Raw genomic sequence first — 23,641 nt, 5'->3', positions numbered from 1 at the left:
AAGCAACAACTGTTTATAAATATGAAAAAAGCCAATAAAAAGATTTTTTTAAAAAAGTTACGAACAAACACCGAGTCGTCAGGTGCGAAGTGTCAAAAAGGTCAACATTGAACTGGGCAACGCCCTTGCGATTCTTGGTCACGGCGTATCTTCGTGCCGATATCCGGGATAGTCAAACTCAATCGTGTGCGAAGCCTATGACCCATTAACATCTCAGTGGGGGCCACCCCAGTCACCGCGTGCGGCGTGGTCCTATATGAGAATAGAAAATGTGCCAGCCCTGCTTCCATTGAGCCAGAAGTCTATTTCTTTAGCCCCCGTCTGCATGGTCCTCTCTGCCAAGCCATTCAATGCCGGGTGGTGTGGGACAGTGCAGACATGTCGAATCCGGTTGCTTTTCACGAAAGCAGCACATTCCTCATTTGTGAAAGAGGACAGGTTGTCTGTTATGAGCACTTCACGGATCCCATGGATGGAAAACGAAATGCGCAATCGCTCGCCGGTCGCCCATGAGGTAATCAACGCCATCTTGTGGACCTCCACCAGGACAAGAAATATTGAATCCTGGAATGGACTGGCAAAATAATAATAATCTTTATTAGTGTCACAAGTAGTCTTACATTAACACTGAAATTAAGTTACTGTGCAAATTACCTTGTCGCCACACTTTGGCGCCTGTTGGGGCACACTGAGGGAGAATTCAGAATGTCCAATTCACCGAACAAACACGTGTAGGGGTGCCGCCGCGGGGAGCTTCTGCTTCATTTGACAGATGGAGGACTGTTGGGCCAACATCTCGATATCCATGTCCACACCCGGCCACCAGAATCTAGCTTCTTGCCAGCATCTTCATTTTGGACACTGGAGTGCCCAAAGTCCTTCAACACATTCCCTAGCCCTTCGCCGGATCAAAAATCCTCATGCCCCACAGGAGGATACCATCTTTCACAGCCAGCTCCGAGAACTTTGAGGAGAAAGCCTTCAACCCCCTGGTAGCTGTTGATGCTGGCCACCGTAAAGTACCAGATGCCGTACCTTGGCAAGTAAGGGGTCGGTTTGCATCTAGTTATAGATACACGATGCAGTGACAGACGAGGAGTCTATAAAACTCACGACCGTGACCACTTTGTCTGCCTTATGGTGACTTTTGGATTCGGTTGGCAGAGGAAGACGGCTCAAAACTTCAGCATGTGCAATCTGGGTCCCTGGGTGGTGCTCAAAAGAGTATTCGTAAACAGCCAATAACAAGGCCCAGTGCTAAATCCTTGCAGAAGATATCAGTGGGTTGTGATCAGCCTTGAAGCTATCAGCCTTGCGTTCACAGAAGGGGCCCAGCAGCGGCTTGTGATAAGTGAAGATAAATAAATGGCGGCCATAGATGTACTGATTAAACCGCTTTACACCAATTCGACTGCCAGTCCTTCTTTCTTGATCTGAACATATTTTGTCTCTGCCGCAACCAGTGTCCAGTTGGCAAAGGCGATCAGATGTTCATGTTCATCGCTCATCTGATGAGACAAGACTGCCCCAACCGCATAAGGCGATGCATCGCACGTGACTGCCACCTGTACGTTGCACATGGGCCGGAATTGCCTTCAGCCTAGTCTGGGGACGGCCGGCTCTTCGCCACGGTGGTCAGTCCAGACCATGGGGAGACCACTTGAGGGGCGACGCCTCAAAGGTTCACCTCCATCCCTTGTATCTCTTCGAAGCTGCATTCCGTGCTTCTGGGGACATAAGTTATCTGCAGCGCCTGTTTTAAAAAGTCAGGGAGGTTGTGCTGAAACATTTTTTATGTTTGCATATTATTTATACTGCAGACCAAACATTAGCCATAAGACATAGGCATGATGTGGAGATGCCAACATACCTCTTCATTCACCTGAGGAAGGAGCAATGCTCTGAAAGCTAGTGTTTGAAACAAACCTGTTGGACATTAACCTGGTGTTGTAAGACTTCTTACTATAAGACATAGGAGCAGAATTAGGCCACTCGGCCCATCAAGTCTGCTCCGCCATTCAATCATGGCTGATATTTTTTTCATCCCCATTCTCCTGCCTTCTCTCCATAACCTCTGATCCCCTTATTAATCAAGATTAACAGAGCATATCCGATAAAGCAGTTCCATGCTCTTAAAACTCAGTTATCTTCCGTAGCCGTGATATGAACTCGGTGACGGATTTGCGGGAGACCTCACTGCCATTTCTAAAATGATACATTTTGAATGGTCACTGACGGGCTCAGGTTAAACTATTGCACCACAAGTTGATCGAACAAATGTGTATCTGACACCGCCAGGTACGTGAGACCTCCGGATCACCCCAAATGTGTGTCCATCGCCCCAAATGTGTGTCCTCCGCAGGCCCATTAATAGTATGATCATCTGCCGCTCATTCTCCGTGATGTTGTTGGCCCGGAAAAAGTAATGCATCCTTTCTGCGTACTGGTTCCAGTCTTCAACACCGGCGTAAAATGCATCTAACTGCCCAAACAGAAGCATGGCGAAATAATTTGTTCCAACCTGGGACCAGAAAATTGGGGAGGTGGCTCAACTGTGCAGGTTGCAACGTCAACACCATAACCACTTTACTCCTCGTCGCCAGTTTATCTTGTTTTATAATCTATATTGTGATAAGTAGGCTTACATTAACACTGAAATGACGTTACTGTGAAAATCCCCTAGTCGCCACACCACGGTGCCTGTTCGGGTACACTGAGGGAGAATTCTGGATGTACAAATTACCTAACCAGTTTAAGGACACGGGGAGTCCATACTGAGCAAATTAAAGTACTGGATTTATTTACTATACAGTATATACCATGTCCGGTAGCTCCCTACTGGGTTCCTCTCCCTGATTGGTGCCTTACTGACTGACCTATTATAAATTAGTTCCCCCCCGCCCCTAGCAGGGGAGCTTGAACTCCACGAGGACCATGGGGAGGATAATCATTCACACCCCGTAGGCCCCATGCGGGATATCACAATTACTTTGCGTCTTTGATGTAGAGATCCAAGGAATTAGGGAGAATGTGGTGTTGAAGGAAATTAGTATAAGTAAGAAGATTGTGTTGCGGAAAGTAATAGAACTGAAAGCTCCCTGGGACCGGATATTATGAATCTCAGAGTGTTGAAAGAGGTTGCTATTGCATTGGTGATTATCTTTCAAAATTTATGAATTCTGGAATGCGTCCTGAAGTTTGCAAGGTAGCAAATGTCACCCCACTATTTAAGAAAAGAGGGAGAGATAAAATAGGTTACTACAAACCTGTTAGCCTGAGTCAGTGGTGAGGAAAATGCTGGAATCTATTATAAAGGATGTTGTAAGTAAACAGTTGGGCAATCATGATCTGATTGGGCATAGTCAGCATGGATTTACGAATAGGAAGGCATGTTTGATAAATTTGTTGGAGTTTTTTGAAGATGCTATTAACAAAATTGATATAGGAGAGACTATGGATGTAGTATTTGGACGTTCAGAAGGCTTTTGATAAAGTCCTCACAGGAGGTTAATTAGCAAAATAAAGCACTTGGGGTAGGAGGCAATATACTATCATGGATTGAGAATTGGCTAACAGGCAGAAAACAGTAGGAATAAATGGGTAATTTCTTGCATTGACAGGCTATAATTAGTGGTACTGCAAAGATCAATACTTGGGCCTCAGCTGTTCACAATATATACCAATGACTTGGTACACAATATATACCAATACCGATAATATAAAGCTAGGTGGGAATGTGTGTTGTGAGGAAGATGTAAAATGGCTGCAGGAAGATTTGGACAGACTTAGTGGGCAAGAACATGGCAGATGAAATATAATGTAGAAAATGTGAGGTAATCTATTTTTGTAAAAGGAACAGATGTCCAGAGTATTTCCTAAATGGTAAGAAATTATAAAGTGCAGATGTACAAAGGGACCTGGGAGTCCTTGTCCACAAGTCATTGAAGGCTAGCATACAGGTGCAGCAAGCTGTTAGGAAGGCTAATGGAATGTTTGCCTTTATCGCAAGAGGACTTGAGTACAATAGTGAGATCTTGCTTGAATTGTGTAAAAGCTTATTAGTTAGACCGCACCTGGGGTACTGTGTGCATTTTTGGTCCCCTTGCCTCTAAAAGGACATTATTGCCATAGAAGAAGTGCGACATAGGTTCACCTTGTTCAGGCGATGACCGTACTGTCTTATGAAGACAGATTGGGCAAACTGGGCCTGAATTCTCAAGAGTTGAAGAATGAGGTGATTTCATTGAAAACTACAAAAGATTTAAAGGAATAGACAGGGTAGATGCAGGTAAGATGTTTCCCTTGGTTGAAGAATCTTAAACCAGGAGCACAGTTTCAAAATATGGGGGACACCACATAGAACAGAAAGACAGAGAAATCCCTGCACAGAGGGTTATGAATATTTAGATTTCTCTACCCCAGAGGGCTGTGGAAGTTCAGTCATTATGTATGTTTAAAGCAGAGATTGATAGATTTCTGGGTTATGGCAATAGTGGGTGTAAAAGGCCTTGAAGTGTATCACCAGCCGTATCATATTGAAATGACGTAGCAGGCTCAACAGGCTGAATGGCCCACCCCTGTATCTATGTTCCTATGTTTACAACTTGATTCTCACCTCCATTGAGAGACGGAAATCTGCCCAGTTGTATTTATAATTAGATTTTTTAACAAGCGCAAATATCGAATTGCATTTGTACCTCAGTAAGCAGAAGTCCATCTTCGTAGAAGGGAGAAATTCTTCTATGATTATGATAGTTATGCATTGATTGTGGAAGTCACAGTCTCGATGCCTGAAAGCTGTTTCTCGAAAACTTGCTTTAAAGCTTACTTAATTTTCTTTCAGGTGCTACAAAGTATAGTGATAAGGAAATTGGTGGCATGCTGGTTTGGTCCCCTTATCATATCATTCCAGATGTAAAGTGTAAGTAATTTAATAATTTATTCTACTTTCTGATATTATGGTATCTGTCTTGTATGCTATTTTCGCAAATCTTTTTTCGATATATGAAATTATTCTTTAAATTTGTAATTATTTTCAGGGAGTGAAAATGTTATTGATCTAAAGTCCAGGACCTATGGAAACAATAGGCCAGATTCTCAAGTCTGATGCCCGATCAGAGGGTTTGGTAAACATTGCAATATTCAGTTTCTACCATACTACTAGAACTTTTAAACAGCGGCCTGTAGAGTGGTAGGTAGGGAACACTACAGAAACACATGATTCCAGGTACAATAAACATTTTACAGACTGTGGAAACGTTCCATGCTGTGGGAACTTTGAACTTGGAATACCAGACTGGTAGATTCAAGTGCGCAAATACTTGCAGAAGTGAAGTTTATATTTGCAAATGCATCTATTTTCTGCTGGAAAGTACCAAAAAAAGTAAATCCTCTTGTCCCTTTCATGAATTGAATATTTTTCATCTTAATTTTGTATGATTTGGTATATTTGCCAGTGTATTGTTCAAAATAATCTAAAAGATGCAGCAATGTAAGTGTATTACCTAATGTAATCCACAATGTCGAATGTTGTAGAGGAGAATGATATCTCCTGTAAGGCAGCAAAGTTTAATTCTTGTTAAGCATGTATAGGCTTAGGTCATTGAGACTAATTGCATAATTAGGTGTTTTGGCAGATTTGATTGCAACTCTGAAGAATCCAGCAGTTCAAGACTGTTTTTACATTGGTAACTAAGCTTGATCTGTGTGTATTGGATACAGGCAAATCTCATCCAGCCTTGTGTTTCCCCAGCTAGACTATAATTGGTCAATTTGGCCCGTCTACATACCGCTGGTGGCTGCTGATCCATCCGGGATGAATAATACCAGTTTTAAGGAAAATCCTTTTTTACAGAATGAACTCGGCCTTGACTCATTCCATAAAAACAGGATTTGTCTGTACATAGCTTTTAATACATTATGACACAGCCCAAATAACTTGATTTGACCATGCTAATACTGTCTATATCTGACAAATGGCATTAACCATTTGACATTACCATTGAATTCAATTGCCTAGGCGATGTTATAACACCTGTTTGGGCCGTTCAATAAATCTTTTAAGAACATAAGAACTAGAAGCAGGAGTAGGCCATCTGGCCCCTCGAGCCTGCTCCACCATTCAATGAGATCATGGCTGATCTTTTGTGGACTCAGCTCCACTTTCCGGCCCGTACACCATAACCCTTAATCCCTTTATTCTTCAAAAAACTATCTATCGTTATCTTAAAAACATTTAATGAAGGAGCCTCTACTGCTTCACTGGGCAAGGAATTCCATAGATTCACAACCCTTTGGGTGAAGAAGTTCCTCCTAAACTCAGTCCTAAATCTACTTCCCCTTAATTTGAGGCTATGTCCCCTAGTTCTGCTTTCACCCGCCAGTGGAAACCACCTGCCCGCATCTATCCTATCTATTCCCTTCATAATTTTATATGTTGCTATAAGATCCCCCCCTCATCCTTCTAAATTCCAACGAGTACAGTCCCAGTCTACTCAACCTCTCCTCTAAATCCAACCCCTTCAGCTCTGGGATTCACCTAGTGAATCTCCTCTGCACACCCTCCAGTGCCAGTACGTCCTTTCTCAAGTAAGGAGACCAAAACTGAACACAATACTCCAGGTGTGGCCTCACTAACACCTTATACAATTGCAGCATAGCCTCCCTAGTCTTAAACTCCATCCCTCTAGCAATGAAGGACAAAATTCCATTTGCCTTCTTAATCACCTGTTGCACCTGTAAACCAACTTTTTGCGACTCATGCACGAGCACACCCAGGTCTCTCTGCACAGCAGCATGTTTTAATATTTTATCATTTAAATAATAATCCCTTTTGCTGTTATTCCTACCAAAATGGATAACCTCACATTTGTCAACATTGTATTCCATCTGTCAGACCCTAGCTCATTCACTTAGCCTATCCAAATCCCTCTGCAGATTTACAGTATCCTCTGCACTTTTTGCTTTACCACTTATCTTAGTGTCATCTGCAAACTTGGACACATTGCCCTTGGCCCCCAACTCCAAATCATCTATGTAAATTGTGAACAGTTGTGGGCCCAACACTGATCCCTGTTGGACACCACTAGCTACTGATTGCCAACCAGAGAAACACCCATTAATCCCCACTCTTTGCTTTCTATTAACTAACCAATCCTCTATCCTTCCTACTACTTTACCCTTAATGCCATGCATCTTTATCTTATGCAGATACCTTTTGTGTGGCACCTTGTCAAAGGCTTTCTGGAAATCCAGATATACCACATCCATTGGCTCCCCGTTATCTAACGAATTTTAAATTGTGCTTAACTATTTATTCAAGGAGCTGAGTACTGAGGAGCACTACATGCCCTTTTATCTGTATTTATAAGTCCCAGGTACAGCTAATTGAAGCTTCCTGAAATCTCCACTTGCCAACTGCCTTATTTGTTGATTGTTCAAAAAGCTGAGAGATTTCAGACAGCTTTCACCACAATTTAAAGATTTGACTAAATCATCATCCAATGTTTGGACCGATTTTAATAGCATGCGATGCATCCACCACTTTTAACTAGATTAGGGATACCAGATCCTTATCTCTTCAGAAATCATAATTATTATCACATGCATTAGATTTAGTGCCCATCACATATAGTGGGCGAATTGGGTTTACACGAATATGCCGCTGGATGTGCTGGGGACTATAATAGATTTCATTGATAGTCTGTCCATTTCCTGTTCCTTTGCACATGCACTGAAATATCTATAGCCCAGTCTGTTTTTAAAAAAGTAAATGATAAATTATTATAGTGACATGTTAAAGCAGTGTTGTCCTGTGCTTTTGTCACTGGCTACATGTAGCGAATTAGAAATCCAGATATAAGTAATTGCATTTTTGATTATTAAAAATAAAATGCCATAGATATCATCACTGGACATGTGACATCATTACTCATTCTCAAGTCATATGCAAATGTATTTTAGTTTTATTCGACTGTTGGTAGAATGGCAAGATGAAAAGTATGTGCAAGTGTTTTGGATCGTTGTTTGTCCTTTGGTTCCTAAACACTGGTAGATACTAGGGTGCATTTACCTTGCGTGATCGTATGTGAGGCATATTCTAATAAAATTAGTGCATTTGGGTAAAACAGTATTGCTTTAGCCACACCCTTGGTTCAGTATTTTCTATTGGACAACAGAGCTCTAAAATATCAACTCCATTCCTCTGTCCTCTCAATTGACTTCATCAGTTGTGCTTAGTTTAAAGACCTGCAGTTTGAAGAGCAGTTGTATTCTGAGCACCTGTTTTGTTTACTTAATGTGGTGAAAGAGACACCATGGGCGGGATTCTCCGACTCCCCGCCGGGTCGGAGAATTGCTGGGGGTCGGCGTGAATCCTGCCCCCGTTGTCCTCCGAATTCTCCGGCCCCCCAAAAAATTGCCCCGGCATGAATCGTGCCGCCCACCTCGGAGATTAGCGGGGACCGACGCAACTCAATGGGCCCCGGGGCCGCCCAAATTCTCCAGCCCGCGATGGGCCGAAGTCCCGCCCGTTTTATGCCAGTCCCGCCGGCGTATATTGGAGCAGGTCCTTACCGGCGGGACCTGGAGGCATGAGCGGTGACCCCACGGTGGCCTGGCCAGCGATCGGGGCCCACTGATCCGCGAGCGGGCCTGTGCCGTGGGGACACTCTATTCCTCCGCATCGGCCGCGATGGCCGATGCAGAGACTAACCCTCCCGTGCATGCGCCAACTCACGCCGGCCGGCAGAGGCCCTTCGGTGCCGGTTGGCATGACACCAAGCCCCTTCCCCGCCAGCCGGCGGGGCGCAAACCACTCCAGGGTGGAGGATTCCGCATCTTTGGGGCAGCCCGACGCCGGAGTGGTTCACGCCACTCCTCGGCGCCGGGACCCCCCGCCCCGCCGGGTAGGGAAGAATTCCGCCCCATGTCTCCTTAGCAAAAAAAAATGTGTAATGTATGACACAACATCTCATTTATTATGTACTTGCGTAGTGTATTATTGGTCAGTTGATCACATTGTTGCATATATTAGAAGTCTTAAAATACCGGGTACTCCTCAACACACTCAAATCTTTTTTCAAAATCTTTTTATTGGCATTTTCCATATTATGTACATTGACATTCATAATTATTTATTGTACAGTGTAACACAAAAGGGCTTTTATTACACACACTCTAATCTTGAGGATTTCTTTCCAAACAAAATTAAAATTCAGGAACATCAGAACGAACAGTACAGCACAGGAACAGACCCTTTGGCCCCCCAAGCCTGCACCGACCATGGTACCTGCCTAAACTAAAACCGTTTGCACTTACGGAGTCCGTATCCTTCCATTCCCACCCTTTTCATAGATTTGCCCCTTAAATGCCGCTATCGTACCTGCTCCCACCACCTCCCAGGCAGCGCCTTCCATATATTTACCACCCTCTGTGTAAAAAAAAAAAAAAAACTGCCTCGCACACCTGTTCTAAACTTTTCCCCACGCACTTTAAACCTATGTCCCCTCGTACTTGACTCTCCTACTCTAGGAAAGAGCATCTGACTATTCACTCTGTCCATGCCACTCATATTCCTGTAGATCTTGCTCGTGGAAGTCACTTCTGGTCTTCTCAGGCTGAGTGGAATCATTTTAAACAGTACTGGAAGCTTTAGACCATAAGCCATAGGAGCAGACTTAGGCCACTCGGCCCATCGAGTCTGCTCCACCATTCAATCTTGGCAGATATTCTCTCATCCCCATTCTCCTGCCTTCTCCCCATAACTCCTGATCCCCTTATTAATCAAGAACCTTGTGGGCAGCACGGTAGCATTGTGGTTAGCACAATTGCTTCACAGCTCAAGGGTCCCAGGTTCGAATCCCAGCTTGGGCCACTGTCTGTGCGGAGTCTGCACGTTCTCCCCGTGTGTGCGTGGGTTTCCTCCGGGTGCTCCGGTTTCCTCCCACAGTCCAAAGATGTGCAGGTTAAGTGGATTGGCCGTGCTAAATTGTCCTTCGTGTCCAAAATTGCCCTTAGTGTTGGGTGGGGCTACCTGGGATATGGGGTTAGGGTGGAGGTGTGGGCTTGGGTAGGGTGCTCTTTCCAAGAGCCGGTGCAGACTTGATGGGCCGAATGGCCTCCTTCTGCACTGTAAATTCTATGATTCAAACCTATCTATCTCTGTCTTAAAGACTCTCAGTGATTTGGTCTCCACAGCCTTCTACGGCAAAGAGTTCCACAGATTCACCACTCTCTGGCTGAAGAAATCCTCCTCATCTCTGTTTTAAAGGATCGTCCCTTTAGTCTGAGATTGTGTCCTCTGCTTGTGGAAACATCCTCTCCACTCTATCCAGGCCTTGCAGTATCCTATAAGTTTTAATAAGATCCCCCCTCATCCTTCTAAACTCCAACGAGTACAGACCCAGAGTCCTCGACTGTTCCTCATACGACAAGCTCTTCATTCCAGGGATTATTCTTATGAACCTCCTATGGACCCTTTCTAAGGCCAGCACGTCCGTCTTTAGATACGGGGCCCAAAACTGCTCACAATACTCCAAATGGGGTCTGACCTGAGCCTTATACAACCTCAGAAGTACATCCCTGGTCTCGTATTCTAGCCCTCTTGACATGAATGCTAACATTGCTGCCTTAACTGCCGACTGAACCTGCACGTTAACCTTAAGAGAAGGCTCAATTTATTCTTTTGCAGTTAAACTGTCTGGCCTACAAAGGATAATATGTTAATTTAAATGTAGCTTTAAATGTAATTTAAAAGGAAAATACTATATTGTGCATTACATGGTACACTGATTTGGCTGAAGTATTATATCATCTGATAATTCTGAGTGGTGAATCTACATAAATATATTACATGGTGGTTCATATTTTCTGTCATGTGGACTTCACACATGCTCATGTGATGCACTTTATTGATAGTTTGAATGAAAACAGCAGTCATATTGAACTTGTGCTGTAAAGATGTCCAAATCAAAAATGCGGGAGGTAGGTAGAAAATTAAGAACTTGCCAAAGAAAAAGCATTGGCCTGCATGTTAATAGAGGTGGACTTTGTATGTGGGGTGTGTGGGAGAGTTGGGGGGGTGGTTATGGAGCTTCAGATAGGAAGCCTAGAATTGCACCTCTTTGGACTCAGACAGGTTCCACACCAGGAAGACAACCTGACTCCCAGTTGGGTAGGGATCACTGATCCATGATACTGTTCTGAGTGAGCTTCGGGAGTAAGGTGATGAGGAGCAGTACTAGCCCTTAAGAATTGCTGCAACGGCACACCTTCTCCCTGAAGCTGACCTTGCCTTGCTTCATCTACTGAGACCTGGAAAACATGGCCATCCACTGTAAAACCTGCAAAACAGGTTTGATCAGAAGCTGCCAGCCTCATTATTGTCTCACTTGCCATCCTGCCTCCTGGAAGAAGCTTGTCTACGCAACATCTGTCCTGGAAAACATGGCCTGCAGCAATTAACATTTTCTGTAAAAGTGGGCAGGTTGGGGTTGGAACTCAGAATCGGATTTGGTTGGTTCATCACCAAATTGACATGGGTGGTGTACAAATTAATAGAAAAAGCAAAGAAATAGAAACTTAACAATGGAAAATTTTCAGCAGTGAGACAAAATATGTGACAACACTCGTTCCAACATTTGTAGACTGGTAGTAATTGAGATGTATGGGGCGGGATTCTCGGACCCCCCGCCGAGTCGGAGAATCACTGGGGGGGCGGCGTGAATCCCGTCCCCGCAAGCCGCCAAATTCTGCGGCACCGGAGATTCGGCGGGGGCGGGAATCGCGCCACGCCGGTCGGCGGGCCCCCATGGCGATTCTCTGGCCCGCGATGGGCCGAAGTCCCGCTGCTTCTATGCCAGTCCCGCTGGCGTAAATTGAACCAGGTCCCTTACCGGCAGGACCTGGCAGCGCTGGCGGGGTCCTGAGGGGGGCGCGGGGCGATCTGGCCCCGGGGGGTTCCCCCACCGTGGCCTGAACCGCGATCGGGGCCCACCGATCCGCGGGCGAGCCTGTGCCGTGGGGGCACTCTTTTCCTACGCGCCTCCCATCAGCCTCCGCCATGGCCGACACGTAGGTGAACACTCCCCTGCGCATGCGCGGGGATGACGTCAGCTGACGCTCCCGCGCATGTGCGGACTCGCGCCAGCCGGCGGAGTCCCTTCGGCCCCGGCTGGCATGGCGCCAAAGGCCTTCCACGGCAGCCGGCGGGGCGCCAACCACTCCGGGCGGGCCTAGCCCCTAAAGTTGCAGGCCTAACCCCATCCTCCGCACCTTTGGGACGGCCCAACGCTGGAGTGGTTCACGCCACTCCGTCCCACCGGGACCCCCCGCCCCGCCGGGTAGGGGAGAATCCCGCCCATGTTGTTTTATAAGGATAGGAGCTTTGTATTATGTAATGCATAATGTTTTATTCTGCTGTTAAAATGGTAGCTGCGTCAAACTTCAAGTGTCCCTTTTAAGGCAAGCAGCTGAAATTGCTGCTCTTTGTTCAGACCAGTTGGAAGCTCATTTGTCTTAGATTATCGGGTTAGTTGTCGCTCGAACTGACTTCTTTTGTGTGACACGAATTTGATGTGTAATCCTTGAAGTGGGACTTGCACTGGATGCAATATTTTTATGTGGATACATTTTTAAAAACGGATCTCTGCACTGGACATGGATAACCTGGGCTTGACACATGATGTGCTGTAAACGTGTTTGTACCTAGGACCACGGCTTAGGTGCTCATTGATACAATTTAGAACGTTTAACATTCTATATAAATGAACTTTGTGGCTGCACATTTATATGATCTATTGCTTGTAGATTTAGGCTCCAGATCAGAATAACCCAGGTTAGGGCAGCACGGTGGCGCAGTGGGTTAGCCCTGCTGCCTCACGGCGCCGAGGTCCCAGGTTCGATCCCGGCTCTGGGTCACTGTCCGTGTGGAATTTGCACATTCTCCCCATGTTTGTGTGGGTTTCGCCCCCACAACCCAAAAGAGTAAATTCTATGATAATCTATGATTAATCTAGGTCAAAGGTTCGGCACAACATCGTAGGCCGAAGGGCCTGTTCTGTGCTGTATTTTTCTATGTTCTATGTGCAGGCTAGGATTGGCCGCGCTAAATTGCCCCTTAATTGGAAAAAAAAAAGAATTGGGTACTCTAAATTTAAAAAAAAGAATAACTCATTTCGAAATTCCTGGCTTTTTTTCCTTTTGAAGATTGTTTTGTAGATGTACTAGAATATAATATTTGGAATATTGTGGATGTATGCTGGTCTGAAAAAATGTATTTCACACGACAGTGCTTATGATGCATGAATATGATACCTTGGATTTAGATTTATTGTCACATGTACCGAGGTATAGTGAAAAGTACTGTTCTGCATACAGTCCAGACAGATCATTCAATACATGAAAGACATAGGACATACGATAAATACACAAAGTATTTACATAGATTACAAAATACATAGACTTAGACATACGGAGTGCAGTAGAGAAGATGCGTGGAGAGATCAGTTCAGTCCATAAGAGGGTCATTCAGGAGTCTGGTAACAGCGGGGAAGAAGCTGTTTTTGAATCTATTAGTGTGTGTTCTCAGACATTTGTATCTTCTGCCCGATGGAAGAGGTTGGAAGAGAGAATAACCCTGATAGGCTATCTGGCAAAATCCATTTTGGCAGTTTGATATTAGGATTAACAACACCATAAACACTTTAAAATAATCTTAAAAAGATAAGGGGCGAAATTCTCCGGAATCGGCGCGATGTCCGCTGACTGTTGCCCAAAACGGCGCAAATCAGTCGGGCATCGCGCCGCCCCAAAGGTGCGGCTTGCTCTGCATCTTTGGGGGCCGAGCCCCAACCTTAAGGGGCTAGGCCGGCGCCGGACGGATTTCCGCCCCGCCAGCTGGCGGAAAAGGCCTTTGGTGCCCCAGCAGCTGGCGCGGAAATGACATCTCCGGGCGGCGCATGCGCGGGAGCGTTAGCGGCCGCTGACGGCATTCCCGCGCATGCGCAGTGGAGGGAGTCTCTTCCGCCTCCGCCATGGTGGAGACCGTGGCGAAGGCGGAAGGGAAAGAGTGCCCCCACGGCACAGGCCCGCCCGCGGATCGGTGGGCCCCGATCGCGGGCCAGGCCACAGTGGGGGCACCCCCGGGGCCAGATCCCCCCCCCAAGGACCCCGGAGCCCGCCCGCGCCGCCTTGTCCTGCCGGTAAGGTAGGTGGTTTACTCTACGCCGGCGGGACAGGCATTTTAGCAGCGGGACTTCGGCCCATCAGGGCTGGAGAATGGCGGGGAGGGGGCCCGCCAACCGGCGCCGCGCGATTCCTGCCACCGCCGAATATCCGGTGCCGGAGAATTTGGCAACTGGCGGGGGCGGGATTCACGCCAGCCCCCGTCGATTCTCCGACCCGGTTGGGGGTCGGAGAATCTCGCCCATGGTAGAAATCAGGCTCCATCAAATGGGCATCTGAACTAATGTTTTATCTCTCTGTATGATTCTGCATAATGAGGGGGGAAGTGAGTTGAGTATTTTCATACTTTTAAGTATTGTTTGTAGGAATACTTCAGGAAATTTTATTTACACATGTATATTTGATCAGTTTTCATTTTCCATTTTCTTTTGTGTGTATTGGATGGATTAAGCATTGGATCTATGTGCTGTGATCTGAAATAAAGCCAGAAATTGCTGTCAATAAATTTCAAGCCCGTTAGCATCTGAAAAAATACATAAAACATTTAACTTTTTGAACAGACTCTTCATTAAAATGAGCAATATTGAGAATTGATCTTTTCTCTCTTCGGATGCTGTTGGACCTGCTGTGCATTTAAAGCGTTTCTGTTTTATTTCAAGATATTCCTTTATGGATGACCATTTTTTATACAAGAAATTATATAGATTAAAGTGAGGTTTTATCAATTCAGCATTCAATGTTGGTATCAGGTGCAGCCAGACCCGGTATAACATCAGACAGATGTAGATTAAAACTCTTTTCAACAATGCACACTAAACTTCGCAATTGCTCTTTGCTAAGCTCTGACAGGAGAATGCTCCTTGTCATTTCCAGGTGCATAGTTGGCGCATTGAACTGAGAAACCTTTTCCTTTTTGAATGTATTCTATGCCCAGTATTGCTTATACTCCCAGCTAAGTTGAGAATGAACCTCACCAGACCCTGTATTTTAAAAACAATATATAACCATTCATCAAACTGAAAACATAGTGGATTTGTTGCAACCCATGACTGTTGACACGGCATGGATATCAACAGAGCAGAGCACCTGCCGCTTTATTGAAATGTTGGTCTAGTGTATTCCATTGAATATCATTTAGAAAATGATTGTGCATATCAAGTACAGATTTGATGAAAACGATTTTAAAAGGCATATACAATAAAAATTTGGATTGGAAGTGGTACTTACTCCATTCAGAAACGCACAGATAGGGGGCGATACTTCGAGCCCCGCGCCGGGCCGGATAATCGCCGCAACCACGCCCCGACGCCGGCGCGTGATTCTCCGAGGTGCGGAGAATCGGCGCCAATTGCGCGGGCGTGGCACAGGCCGCCGATTCTCCGGCCCGGATGGGCCGAGCGGCTGCGCGGATACGACAGAGTCACGCCGGCACCATTCACCCCTGGTCGCTGCCGGCAGGAACTCTGCGCAAACGGTCGGGGGGGGGGGGGGGGCAGCCTGTGTGGTGGTTTGGGGGGGGGGGGTGAGGGGGGCTCCTTCACCGGGGGGCCTCCGATGGGGTCTGGCCCGTGATCGAGGCCCACCAATCGGTGGGCCTGGCCTCTTTTCCCCCCACCCCTCCGGGCCTACTTCCCTGCGCGGCCGGCCCCTGAACACCGACGCCATGTTGAGTCGGGGCCGGCACGCTAAATAAGTCCCCCGCGCATGCGCAGGTTGGCACGGCCCAGCTGCGCATGCGTGGGTTGGCGTGGCGCCTATTTGACGCTGGGAAAGGAGGCTAGAGCGGCGTGAACCGCTCCAGCGCTGTGCTAGCCCCTTGTAGGGGACAGAATAGGTCATACCGGGGCCCGGTTTGCGCTGTCGTAAAACGCGACAGCGTTCACGACGGCGCGAACACTTGGGCTCCGTTTGGGAGAATCGCTCCCATTATTTAGCATTTTTAAAATGTTACTGTTGTATGTGCAAATTAATAATCACTTAGGCATGCAAATGTATGTTTCTATTCCAATTGATGATAGCAAATTCACTGAATTATCTTCACATAAGACTTTTAAAAATTAGAGTACCCAATTTTTTTTCCAGTTAAGCGCCAATTTAGCTTGGCCAATCCACCTACCCTGCACACCTTTGGATTGTGGGGATGAGACCCACGCAGACACAGGGATAATGTGCAAACTCCACGCAATTAGTGACCCAGGGCCACAATCGAATCTGGGTCCTCGGCGCCATGAGGCAGCCGTGCTAGCCACTGTGCCACCATGCCGCTCTGATCACATGAGATTTATAAATTTATTAATTGTGCTATTGTCCTCAAGAACATTAAGAACATTGGTGGCAGTTTCTTGTTCCATTTGTGGTTTATAACAGACATATTTCCAATGACATCAAAACATCTTAATTGTGGCAAGAATTGGTGTCATGCTGCACTGTGGATGGAGGTTAAATCTCCTTTTAAGAGTACCTGACGCTAATGTTGGGTCATGATGAAGAATGCCACAATTGTCGGTATTATGTAATAATTGTTAAAAATTTTGCACTTTTTTATAGTGGATGAATATATTGCCGTAGCAAAGGAAAAGCATGGCTACAATGTGGAACAGGTTTGTAAAAAAAACGCTTTGGAGGAAAAATTACAGCCTTTGCATTTAGAACCTATAACTTTGTTTCTTGTTGCCTTAAGCTTTCATTATATTGCATAACTATATCAAGCAAAAAGCAATCATTTCAATTTGATGTTTAGATCACTTTAGTAAACTCCCTATTTTAGCCGTTGGATCTTATTGGGCTGTTTGAAAATGATCATTTATTCTTAAAAAAATTAACAATGTTGCAAATTATTTCCATTTTGTGCCAGCCAACACGTATTGTAAATTCAGGGCAATGGCCTGTTCTGACTTCAGTGCAAAGTAGGGAGCCTTGTTCTATTTTGTCAGAGAATATCATTGTGCGAGGGTGACGTTGGACATGAAATAAATTATTTTGCACTGTTGTACAGTAGTATAAATGTACCCATAATCACTCCCTGTATCTTTTGTTTGTTGAATAAGTTTGATTGATGAACCCCTCTGATAATGAGTAAATTCATCATGTGTTGTCATTCCATCAGATTGAAATATCCCAGCTTCCATATCTGATTGGTGTAGTTACATATAGTCAGTCAAGGCATCTGTTGGGACATTAAAGTTGCTCTCACTTCGGTTATGGGGAAAACCATCTCGAAACATTTCCACTCCTGACTACTATCTAGTAGTGCCTTTCTGTGCTTAGAGACATTAGGTAAGGGCAAGATGGAGTCAGTTGTGCTGAGAGTTGTGAATTGGCCACTGATCCCAATATTTACAGAGGTAATATGTAGCGACTAGAAAATAATGAAGTCTTGATTATCTAATAACATATTTGAATTTTTTCCCTTCTACTTCCTGGTCAGCAGCCGACCAAATCAAGAGGCAGACCGGCTGTTAGGCTGGAAAGTCACAGCTGAGAATGGGAGCAGGGGGGCTGAACATAGGATGGAGCTTGAAATGGCAGTTACAGAGAGGGAGGTTAGTTGCGGCAGGTTAGCCTGGGGAGCTGGAGAGAAATACTTATGTCTCTCCTGTCCCACAAGCAGTACTAGAAAAGCAATTATTTTCTGGATCTGGCAGCTCTTGCCTCCCTTTGGCTACTGGGTTTCCCGTACCTTGGAAATCTGGCTTGCAGCTGCATTACATTTAAATCCCACGTGGTTACTAAAATCGGAGGTACACACCTTAATAGCATACCTTACTGTTCCTCCTCTCAAGAGCCGATTACTCACCTGCCCTGTCCAATCCCCGACCTTCTCCAGTTAAACTGGATAAAGACACATTCATGGTAGATTAGAGTTGGGTTTCAGACTTTTAAAGTTGTTGCCATCTCTTATCTGAAGGAGGGGTGGTGAGCAGGTGGTTATTACAGCAAGAGTTGGCACCTTCAGGAGAGGGGAAAAACGAAAGGGGGAGAGAGGAGAGAAAAGTTGGCTGTTCAAAGACAAATTCTGTATGACCTAAACTTCAGTGTCTATGGGACAGAATTGCCAGGTAAAATGTGACCTTCCCCAAGACTCCCCTTGAGTTCTTCATAGTGCTGTATTATCACTGCCTCCTGTTTGTCCAGGTGAATGTGGAAGATTCTTGTCCCTCTTTGGGGAAAAAGTATTAACCTGAATGGAATTTGATACTTGTTAGATGACATATTGCATACGTTTTCAGTTTGTTTTCTAATGTGTTACTTTGTGTGTACCTCAAATAGGCCTTGGGAATGTTATTCTGGCACAAACACAACATTGAGAAGTCATTGGCCGACTTGTCTAACTTCACCCCTTTTCCAGATGAATGGACTGTAGAAGATAAGGTCCTCTTTGAACAAGCCTTCAGTTTTCATGGAAAAAGCTTTCATAGGATTCAGCAAATGGTAACTAAACCTCTACAAATAATTTCATTAATTTTTTTTTTTAATAAACATTTTATTGAGGTATTTCTTTGGCATTGTAACAGCAACAAAATAAACAATGTACATAACAAGGAAACTATTAACATAGTGCAAATACCACCTCCCTCACCCACAGGTCCCACCATTACTTACACCCCTAATCTACGCTAGCCTAACCCCATTCCCCCCCCCCCCCCCCACTTCTGCAGACGGTTAATTCTCTGTGAAGAAGTCGACGAAAGGTTGCCACTTCCGGGTGAACCCTAACAGAGACCCCCTCATGGCGAACTTAATTTTCTCCAGGCAGAGGACGCCAGCCATGTCCGATAGCCAGGTCTCCAATCTCAGGGGCTTCGAGTCCCTCCATGCCAGTAATATCCGCCTCCGGGCTACCAGGGAAGCAAAGGCCAGAACATCTGCCTCTTTCTCCTCCTGGATTCCCAGATCCTGCGACACCCTGAAAATTGCCACCTCTGGACTCATTGCCACCCTCGTATTTAATACCTTGGACATGACGTCGGCAAATCCCTGCCAAAATCCCCTCAGCTTTGGACATGCCCAGAACATGTGGACATGGTTCGCTGCCCCCCCCCCCCCCGCACATTTTGCACATCTGTCTTCCAGCTCAAAGAATCTGCTCATCCAGGCCGCTGTCATGTAAGCCCGGTGAACGACCTTAAATTGGATCAGGCTGAACCTGGCCCATGTTGCGGTCGCGTTGACCCTACTCAGCGCGTCCGCCCAAAGGCCCTCCTCTAACTCTCTCTCCCCCCCCCCCCCCCCCCAGCTCCTCCTCCCATTTTTGCTTCAGCTCCTCAGTCTGCGTCTCCTCCAACCCCTCTCTTTATATATGTCCGAGACGCTCCCCTCTCCTATCCATTCTCTAGAAACCACCCTATCCTGAATCCCCCTTAGCGGCAGGAGTGGGAAGGTTGGTACCTGCTTCCGCAAAAAGTCCCGCACCTGCAGATATCGAAATTGATTTCCCCCCCGCAAATGCAAACTTCTCCAGCGCCCTCATACTCGGGAAGCTTCCTTCTATAAACAAGTCCCCCATCCTCTCGATTCCCGCTCTCCGCCAAATTCGGAACCCCCTGTCCATCCTCCCCGGGGCAAACCGGTGATTATCGCAGATTGGAGACCAGACCGATGCTCCCACATGTCTCCTCCACTGCCCCCAGACTCTCAGGGGTGCCACCACCACTGGACTGGTGGAGTACCGCGCCGGCGGGAACGGCAGAGGCGCTTTTACCACGGCGCCAGACATGTGCCCTTGCAAGAAGCCACCTCCATGCACACCCACGCCGGCTCCCCCCCCACCAGCCACCTCCTCACCATGGCTATATTAGCCGACCAGTAATAATTGCTGAAATTCAGCAGCTCCAGCCCGCCCTCTCCCCGACTCCGCTCGAGCATTGCCCTCTTCACTCGCGCCCACACACAAAGGCCACAATAACTTTATTGACCCGCTTAAAAAGGACCGTCTGATGAAGATGGGGAGGCTTTGGAAAACAAATAGGAATCTTGGGAGGACCGTCATTTTTACCGTTTGAACTCTGCCCGCCAGAGACAACGGGAGCGCATCCCATCTCCGGAAATCCTTCTTCATCTGATCCACCAGCCGAGCCAAATTCAATTTGTGAAGCCTGTCCCAATCCCTCGTCACTTGTATACCTAGGTACCTGAAACTGTCCCCTACCACTCTGAACAGCAATTCCCCCAGTCGCCTATCCTGACCCCTCGCCTGGACCACAAACATCTCGCTCTTCCCCATATTGAGCTTATACCCTGAAAACCGGCCAAATTCCCCTAAAATTCCCATAATTTCTTCCATTCCCTTCATTGGGTCTGAGACATACAAAAGTAGGTCATCCGCATGCAGCGAGACCCTGTGCCCCCCCCCCCCCCCCCCCCCCCCCAGACCAGCCTCTTGAGGCTCTCAAAGCAATTGCCAGCGGCTCTATAGCCAGCGCAAACAGCAGTGGGGAGAGGGGGCATCCTTGTCTTGTCCCCCAGTGCAATCTAAAGAAAACCGAAATCGTCCTATTCGTCTGTACACTTGCAACCGGATCCCGGTACAGCAACCTAACCCAGTCAATAAAGCCCCTCCCAAATCCGAACCGCTCCAGCGCCTCCCATAAATAGTCCCACTCAACCTGGTCAAAAGCTTTCTCTGCATCCATCGCGACCACTACCTCCACCTCCCTACTTTCCGGGGGCATCATGATCGTGTTTAACAGCCTTCTTACATTGGCCACCAGCTGCCTGCCCTTAACGAACTCCGTCTGATCCTCCACAATAACGTCCGGTACACAGTCCACAATCCTGGAGGCCAAAGTTTTGGCCAGCAGTTTGGCATCTACGTTCAACAAGGAAATTGGCCTATAAGACCCACATAGCTCCAGGTCCTTGACCTGTTTCAGGATTAGCGAGATCATGGCCATTGACATTGTCTGGGGCAGAACCCCTCTTTCCCTAGCCTCGTTAAACATCTTCAACAGCACCGGTCCCAATATTCCGGAGAAATTTTTATAGAACTCGACTGGGTACCCATCCGGTCCCGGGGCCTTACCCGACTGCATGGCCTTCAAACCCTCCACTATCTCCTCTAGCCCGATCGGGGCCCCAGCCCTTCTACCAGCTCCCCGTCCACCCTCGGGAAAGTCAGCCCCTCTAGAAAGTGCCTCATCGTCCTCCGGCACCGCAGGGGGTTCCGACCTATACAACCTACTATAAAAGTCCCGGAAGGCCTTACTCACCCCTGCCGAGTTCCCATCCCCGTCAACGGCCAATGATAAATTGCCCTTAATGTCCAAATTGCCCTTGGTGTTGGGTGGAGGTGTTGAGTTTGGGTAGGGTGCTCTTTCCAAGAGCTGGTTCAGACTCAAAGGGCCGAATGGCCTCCTTCTGCACTGTAAATTCATTGATAATCTATGATTAATCTAGGACAAAGGTTCGGCACAACATCGTGGGCCGAAGGGCCTGTTCTGTGCTGTATTTTCTATGTTCTATGTTCTATTTCTCTAGCTGCCTCCCTCTTTCTGGGCTGCTGCGCAAGCATCCTGCTGGCCTTCTCACCGTGCTCGTAAATCGCTCCCTTCGCCTTTCTGAGCTGTTCCACTGCCCTCCCTGTGGTAAGCAAGCCAAATTCCGTCTGTAACCTCCGGCGTTCCCTTAACAGCCCTGCCTCTGGAGCCTCCGCATACCTCCTATCAACTTGTAGAATCTCTTTTACCAGTCGGTCCGTCTCTGCCCTATCCTTCCTGTCCCTGTGAGCCCGGATCAAAATCAGCTCACCTCTCACCACTGTCTTCAGCCGTTCCCAGACCACCGATGCTGAGACTTCTCCTGTATCATTCACCTGCAGGTAGTTCAACATACAATTCCTCAGCCTCTCGCACACCGCTTCGTCCGCCAATAGCCCTACACCCAACCTCCATTGCGGGCACTGCTTGCTATCCATACTAACCTGAAGATCCACCCAGTGTGGAGCATGGTCCGAGATCCCCCCCATCTGTTCCATGAACCCTATCAGCTCCTTTGCCATTGCAGGCACCCTGTCGTTCTCGAGCATGACCGATCCGGGCCAGGATCAATAACTGTATTAAAATCCCCTCCCATGATCAGCTTGTGCGAGTCCAAGTCCGGGATCTTCCCTAGCACCCTCTTTATAAAATCCCCGTCATCCCAATTTGGCGCATATACATTGATCAATCCCCTTCAGCCTACCACTGACCATGATATATCGACCTCCCACATCCGAAACTATCCTTCCCACCTCAAATATCACCCGCTTATTAACCAAGATCGCAACCCCTCTAATCTTTGTATCCAGCCCCGAGTTAAAAACCTGACTAATCCAATCTTTCCTCAACCTGACCTAGTCCACTACTCTAGGGTGCGTCTCCTGCAACATTACCACGTCCGCCTTCAGTCCCCTCGGGTGCGCAAACACACGTGCCCTCTTTACCGGCCCATTTAGCCCCCGAACATTCCAGGTGATCAGCCTAGTTGGGGGGCAAAGTTGGGGGGCTCACCCAGCTAGCTTGGTGGACCCCGCCCCCGGTGCCAAAAAGTCTCCCACTTATTGTTCACTCGCTCCCTTCCCCCCGCTCACACAAACAAATTACCTCATCTAACAATCCCCAGACAAAACACCCAACAGCAAGAAAACACAAAAACAAAAGCGCCACCCACCGAAACTCAGGCACGTCTCCATCCCACAAAAGTGCACTTCAATAAAAACAAAAGGGACATTGCCAACATCCACCGAGAAAAGAACCCAAAAATGAAAAATCGACTTTCCCCGCCCCCCCCACCCTCTTTTCTTATACAGAACTCCAAAAACAGAAACAAAACAGTAAGAGGAGGCATCACCAATTTAAAAACAGGAAAACAAAACCCCCAAAAACAAGGGGAAAAAAGGGCCCAAAATAGGCCAACAAGTTGTCTCAAAGTTTGAGAGTTCTCAGACCCCCACCAGTCCTTTTCTGTTAGCAAAGTCCAGCGCCTCATCGGGCGACTCAAAATAGTGATGCGGGTCCTCGTGTGACCCAAAGACGAGCCGGATACAGCAGACCGAACTTCACCTGCTTCTCGAAGAAAATAGACTTGACTTGGTTAAAGCCTGCTCTCTTCCTCGCCACCTCCTCGCTCAGGCCCTGGTACCCCCGCAGGATACTGTTGTCCCACTTACAACTCCGCGTTCGTTTGGCCCTCCGAAGAATGCATTCCTTGTCCAGGAACTTATGGAATCTCACCACCATTGCCCTCGGAGGGTCCCCCGTTCGCGGCTTCCTTGCAAGCGCTCTGTACGCCCTGTCCACCTCCAACGGTCGGGGGAATGCCCCCTCCCCCAGCAGTTTCTCGAACATACCAGCTATGTATGCCCCAGCGTCCGCTCCCTCAGCCCCCTCCGGGAGCCCGACATTCTTAAGTTCTGCAGGCTGGACCGATTCTCAAGGTCCTCCACCTTCTCCAGTAACCTTTTCTGCTGGTCCCGAAACAT

At 47.1% G+C, this 23,641-nt stretch overlaps 1 protein-coding gene across 5 annotated transcripts in view; it reads left to right on the top strand.

The window, feature by feature from the left end:
• Positions 1–23,641, top strand: part of rcor3 (REST corepressor 3) — a 142,596-nt gene that overhangs the window by 37,103 nt on the left and 81,852 nt on the right. For all 5 annotated transcript variants that reach the window (XM_072509665.1, XM_072509682.1, XM_072509673.1 and 2 more), the window contains exons 3-5: positions 4,844–4,921; positions 16,732–16,784; positions 18,454–18,615. In XM_072509665.1, the coding sequence (XP_072365766.1) occupies positions 4,844–4,921; positions 16,732–16,784; positions 18,454–18,615 (293 nt within the window). The remainder of the gene's footprint in view (positions 1–4,843; positions 4,922–16,731; positions 16,785–18,453; positions 18,616–23,641) is intronic.

This window comes from Scyliorhinus torazame, chromosome 1, assembly GCF_047496885.1.
Source record: "Scyliorhinus torazame isolate Kashiwa2021f chromosome 1, sScyTor2.1, whole genome shotgun sequence".
Taxonomy (NCBI): Eukaryota; Metazoa; Chordata; class Chondrichthyes; order Carcharhiniformes; family Scyliorhinidae; genus Scyliorhinus; species Scyliorhinus torazame.
The sequence above is the reverse complement of the archived record's forward strand: the minus strand, read 5'-3'. Positions and strand labels throughout refer to the sequence as shown.